The sequence below is a fragment of the Styela clava genome, chromosome 13 (genome assembly GCF_964204865.1).
Source record: "Styela clava chromosome 13, kaStyClav1.hap1.2, whole genome shotgun sequence".
Classification (NCBI taxonomy): Eukaryota; Metazoa; Chordata; class Ascidiacea; order Stolidobranchia; family Styelidae; genus Styela; species Styela clava.
In genome coordinates, this window is record NC_135262.1 from 15,195,099 (window position 1) to 15,201,608 (window position 6,510).

General features: G+C 32.0%; 1 protein-coding gene across 3 annotated transcripts; it reads left to right on the plus strand.

The window, feature by feature from the left end:
• Positions 1 to 1,053: 1,053 nt before the first annotated feature.
• Positions 1,054 to 6,223, plus strand: LOC120332863 (growth hormone secretagogue receptor type 1-like). Of its 3 annotated transcripts, none has more exons than XM_039400189.2 (9): positions 1,054 to 1,250; positions 1,533 to 1,664; positions 2,154 to 2,283; positions 2,947 to 3,075; positions 3,281 to 3,420; positions 3,503 to 3,648; positions 3,981 to 4,097; positions 4,165 to 4,303; positions 5,582 to 6,223. In XM_039400189.2, exons 1-9 carry the CDS (start codon positions 1,213 to 1,215, stop codon positions 5,709 to 5,711), a joined length of 1,101 nt encoding a protein of 366 aa, XP_039256123.2. In that variant the 5' UTR covers positions 1,054 to 1,212; the 3' UTR covers positions 5,712 to 6,223. The 3 variants fall into 3 exon arrangements, with proteins under 3 accessions (XP_039256123.2, XP_039256124.2, XP_039256125.2); XM_039400190.2 differs by having other exon boundaries at positions 1,536 to 1,664; XM_039400191.2 differs by having other exon boundaries at positions 4,197 to 4,303; positions 5,582 to 5,713.
• The last annotated feature ends 287 nt before the right edge of the window (positions 6,224 to 6,510 follow it).

The window sequence follows — 6,510 nt, forward strand, 5'->3', positions numbered from 1 at the left end:
AGAAAAAAGATTTCACGCTTACAAAAATTTGATGGACATGTATAATGAGATCAGATGTTGTGGAACAATCTACCAACAACATTTCTGCCGAATTCTTCTGATATACAAAACTAAACGTTGGCCGTCTAATCGGTTTGACGCAAGGGGCCTTCGCGATTCGTGTTGAGGTATAATATTGGCTGAAGAGGATTGCAATAATTGAAGGAATATCAAAGGAATTATATTTACCGAGACCTGAAGATTTGCCAAAGTTTTCACAAAGCCTGGGCAACGACAAAAAAATTTCGGGTAAAGAGAACTCTAACATTTAAATAAGTATTCGTTAAAAAGTTTGAACATAATATTGCATGCAACGGAAAAGTACATTTTCAAGAGGGATGTTTATATTTCCATCTTATCACAAAAAGTAATCATTTATATTTGGCGATTACTTGTTTACGGACACCTTAGTAATCAACAATCCCTTTATGTTTGAAGTGGTGAAATGAGATGGGACGGCGTAAAATACTAATTTATGGAAGTCAGGTTCACAGTTTTATAATTTTCTGGTCATAAAAATTTATAGACGCAATTGGAACTATTTTTATTGAAAAATTCAAAGATATTTGGCCTTCTGTTGTACAGTAGTCACCTATTAATTCAATGTAAAGTTAAAACATTTCGTAGTCGACAACTTGGTGTAGATCCTTATAATGACCCGTCCCGTATAGATAATGTTAAAAAGAACTTGTGGAATGGCCATTGGCGAATATATACAGACAAGAAAGCGGCAAACAATAATTTTCACTAATTATACTTGGGTAAATTTTATTTAATAATAAATTTGGACTTAATACTGTGTTTCTGAGCATAGAATTATGATCTGCGTGAATGGGATTAACCGAAATACTTCATATACATGTCATGAGTCAATTTACCTTCGCAGGCGAAAGATTTTGCTTACGCGATTTGATTATCTGAAAATCAATATTGAAGAAGAAACTTGCATCAATGCTGGAATCAAACCAAAAATAAACGAATCTATTAACATTTAAACTTTTTCTGTTCAGAATATTATCTTGAAAATAAAATTAATATACAGATTCATCAACTAGGACAATTATTATAAAATAATATTTAGCTCAAATTTGACAGTTGCTCTATAAACGTGACTTGTTGTAAAGCTGCAAAAGTAGGAATCAAAGAAAATAAAAACATTGAATCAATTTGAAGATGGATGAAAGTACAAATGAGTACAATATGACAAACGTGTGAGTATTTAATTTCATTGTATTTATTTATTTCCATGTAAAGTATAAGTTATAAAATCATATATAGGTAATAATATACTAAAGTAAAGTGTATTTGTCATTCTCTACGTAGGTCGTCATAGTTCTGATTTACATTTCTACTGGATAAGCATCAAATGTTTTTTTATTATAACTTTAACGCTGAGTTTTTTAAGCCGCTATTGGAGTGTTTTATTATTATATATGTATTTTTTCTTATAAACTATTGAGTAGTAAAATAGCATTTTGTTCTGATTTCTCAAGAAGCCATGTACATCCCTTCGGAAAAAATGGAGCAATTGCATCTGCCGTTTTTCTTTTGCCCATGTCAGTTTTTGGATTGTTCGCGAACCTCATCACTATAATCGTGATTACAAGATCAAAGAAGCTCTCAAAGTAAGACAAATGTCGAAAAGTATTTTTTTCTTGTAATTTTTTTCTAAACAAGAAATATCCATACATCCAGCTCTTTCATGCTACGGTATTAGGAAAGAGATATCTGCGAAGCCAAAGTTTGTTTGTTAAACGGACAGTTATAGCACACGAAATGGACATATGAATTGTTTTCCTGTATTGTCGTTGTTACTGTTCGTGTCGGGGCTGCTATTGATGTTGAACAAACAAATCGTTTTCCTGCGAAACTAACGCCATTGATTTGAAAATATATATATATATAGAGGAATGCTACTGCATCATTTTTCATCCCTTATGTGCCCATTTTTCTAGTTTGAGAAAACACAGTGGTAAGACATTCGGTACTCACCTTTTTTTGACGTTTGTGTCCATACTAGGTACAAACCTTTATGTGACATCTGACACAAATCTTACAACATATCGCAGAATTTTTCAAACAATGTACCTTGATCATTTGAGATTTACTTTCAGATCTGTCTTCAATCTCATGATCGTCAGTCTCTGCGTATCTGATTTAATCTCTGCAATCATCAGCCCTTTATCTCACCATAGACGCACATGGGGTTTTGACCATTGGATATTGCCAGAATTTTTTTGCAAGGTAATTTATTAAAACAAGCATGAAAAGTTCCGCATCACGTTAATATCTGTGGTAATATGGGTGACTATACATGGTGTGACGTATGTGGGTCATGATTAGTGTTCTAAAATGATGAGCAAGACACGATTAAACCTAGAGGAGGTACCCCAGTTGCAAGAAAGCATTACGGTGAACAAACTCATACAACATGCATTTTTAGTAAAAATATTGTCTGCATTTTCTCAAGAATGTAATTCAGCAGAAATGGAATTTATGGAAATATTTTGTTCAATAGTTGTGAAAATGGCATTCTATTACACATTACGTTGTTTTGATTTGTGGGTACAAAGAATTTTTGAATAATGTTGTGAATATATATATTAATATATATATTCATGAATGAATGATTATTTAAGATATATTGCAGAATACAAAAATCCGTTCATATAAAATTACTTGCAAAATTTTGTTTGTGCAAAAAGCTGTTGCGTATACGTTTTTGCAAGAGTGACATCGGCAAGAAGTAAACCTCACTAAGTGAAGATGAATCGCAGCTGATCTAGACTGATGATCCTGAATTTACCTACAGGATTATCAGGTCCAAAACAATCGTAAACTCTGATTTCTAGTAACTTGATTACACGTGACTCCGTAGTGCTTGTGGCAAAATATTACATTTTGCAGTTGTTCTGGGCAGCTGACCATTGGACATCTTACGTAACGTCATTGCACATTTTATTATTTGCTTGTATTCGATTGGCTTCTGTAAAATCACCAACAAAATATGAAAGATTGAAGAATAAATACGTCAAGGTTAGTTGAAATTGTTACTCAATTTATCAGCATCTCCCAAACTTGACTATTCAAAATTATTACAACACGTTGCCACCGAGTGAAGAAATCGCGATAGTGGACATTGCCTGAAAAATTATTTTTAAAAGTTATTCTGTTCCTTCACAACCTTTTATTGAAAGTAATAAAATAATATTTATATTTTCCATGATTGTATGACAAACAGGATATTGTTGCCGTAATATGGTTCGTAGCCTTTGGATGTGGATTCATTCCAATGTGGATTTGGTTTGGCATAAAAGCGTCAGATCGACCTGCTGGTGGCCACGGTACAAATTGGCCAGACTGCACATTATATTATGCAAGGTACTCGAACGTTTTTCTATTTTCTGAGTAAATCAATATTATGACTATATTATTTTTCTCAAAATATTATTTTTGTTTTCAGGATTGAGCAGTTTCAAGTGTATGTAAAAATTGCGTACACAACTTTTTTTTATATCCCCATGATTGCAATCCTGATTATTTCTCCATCGATCGCTATAATCATAATGAAACGAAGAAAAACTAGACTACAAAGAAGAAATATTGATGGTGATGTTCTAGTTTTTATTGAATTATACATCTGAGACGTTAAACAGCCTGCTGTATCCGTTGGCAAAGCTCCCGAGAAGAAATCGTTTTTATATGGTTCAATTTTCTGTTCACTTTGTTAAATATATATATATATATATATATATATATATATATATATATGTAAACTTGCACACCATAACCATCTACATACTTGAATTCTTTTTATACTTGCACTCTACAAATTTGTATATTTGCATCCTCGTACACTGACACGAGCATACCTGTATTTATATAAATTAAAGCATTATCTCGGATCCTTGAATTTCAAAACTTATGAATATAACTTTCAGGTGTAAATGCATGTCCTAGTGAATTTGAGGTGAAGCGTCAAAAAAAGGAAAACAGTGCAATGGTACAACTGGCTGTGATTGTGGGTTCTTATATGCTCGGATATATACCTAGTTCAGGTGAAATATACGTTGTATAAGGTACAACAAACATTAAAAATATAATCACGATTGCAATCTCATTTAGCTTACTTATTGTACGCAACTGCTGCACCTCAGTCAACATTACAAGAACAGATATTTCATTGGACTTCTGGGACTATTACTTATATTCTTTTACGGTTATCAGAATGTTTGAATCCAATACTCTACAATGTTGCATCGAGGTATTATATTTCAATATATTTAAACAAATTAGAATGTTAACGCAGTTTGCCCAGATTCAATCTAAAATTCATATTTTCTTAAAAATATAGTGATTACATTTTGATAGACGGCTTAAAAATCTTGGAACTAATATCGTGATTTGTTAGTTTTCAGTTACTTCAAGAATAAACTTTATTGCTAATTAATTTTGGACACGAAATGGACCGATAGATCGTTTTGTTATGTTGTTGTTGTTGATCAACAAATGCGTTGAAATTTTCAGTGGTAAAAGATTATATTTTTTGCTTGAAGGCTATTAAAAATATCTGTGGCCTCTACAGGATTCGTTTTCTATGTGCGATGAAGTCATTGAAACCAAAAATTACGCTTTTTGTGACGGTCCCAGTTTCGCATAAGTTAAAATATGTTTCTCAGCTGCGATACGGTACCAGTAGGCTACTGTGTTAGTTCGCATGCCCATATCATTTCGTATTCATATATTTGAATCATTTCAATATTATTTTGTTGGACACGTTAGTTGAAATAACGATAGTTTTGCATTTTATGTTGGCAATCTTCTTGTTCCTGTTCTTTGACACGATTTTAGAAAGTCGCGCTCTTCTTTGATTACTGGACCTATCTTTTTAAAATTTTCAGTGCTTGAAGATTAAATTTTTCTCTAGAGGGCTATTACTTTTATTTATTTCAAACATTCCGCTGAGCTGCATGGGATTCGTTTTTATGTGTGTAATATGAAGCTATCCGAATTTGCCACTAGGTAACGCTGCTTGTCCATATATTTGAGCGTAGCTCTCTTGTTGTTCTTGTTTTTCTTCTCCTTCGTAATGACAAAAACGCCTTTCTCTCCGAATACTGGACCAGTGGCTTTGAAATTTTAGTGGTTAAAGATTGATTTTCTTGCTAGAAGGCCATACTTTTACTTATTCAAATTCTGTGGACTCCAAGAGATTTGTTTTTCATGTGTCAGAACAAAAAATAGCTACATATTTCTCTGTGACGTGTCCATATATTTGAGGATAGCTCCCTTGTTATTATTATTATTATCCTTGGGGCGTATAGGAATATATAGGGTAGGGTATATATTATTTTCATGTATTTCTCATTCTAAACTATATTGGTCGTTTCGGCGATTAACCTATAGTCGGGGTATAGTCTGCTACACTGATTGTTGTGAATGTATATGTGTATATGGAGTACGTTTGAATAAAAGCAACAAAATTATCTAGCTGCGATTGTTTATCACGTTGCCCTAATGTTAATGCCAATCAATCTTTCAGTAAAATGAGAAACGAGACGAAATCTTTTCTACGAATTCCGGCTAAGAAGTGTTGTTCCATAGGCACAGATGTCAATTCAGTGTCGAGCTCATCTGTTATGAATTCACCACGTAGAGGAATAAAGCTATAAAATATTTATTTTTAAAGAATTGACCCTGATAAAATTTATATAAAATCACAATTAGTAGTAGAGCTGTACTGTACACATGCATCATATTTGTGGTATTTTTTCAATAATCCTTAAGTATTTTATTCTTGATTTATTTCATAAAAGGTACTAGTATTATTAAAAGGAGTTGTTTAGATTTTCCGAAAAACAATTATTTCAAGATAATGTACTATACAATAGAAATGCATGACACTTATTTTAGAATCAATATTGAATCTAAATCATGATGTCGTTCAGCATTCCTGTAGCTTTGCATTTTTTTTACTATGAACGGTCCTACCAAGATTTTGTTATCAGTCATATAGATGTATAAATAGGATGACATGTGTAAATATATATACATAAAATTTATATTAACAATAGTTATTCAGTTACATATTTTTTTCGCCTATGGTTGATTACTTTGAGTGATTTTAAGATCGTTGAAAATATATGTTACATTATACAAATCAATATTATTTGTTTAAAACGGTTCATATCCAAAGTACTAGGTGGTTGTACTTTTGTTCATCGAAGTGAATGTTTTAGCCTATACTAAAAACTGTATCAGAAATCATTCCAAATTGGATAATTTTGAGCGCGATAATTGTTATCAATTACCTTAATGAATTGACTTTTGCTATGAATTACAGTATATCGAAATCTGGAAAAATCGGTTTCGTTATTTTACATACATGTGTGGTAAATCTGTTTCTATGATGATTCAGCAAAATCTTAATTTTTCAAAACGCACTTTGAAAAAATAATATTTGATGCAGTG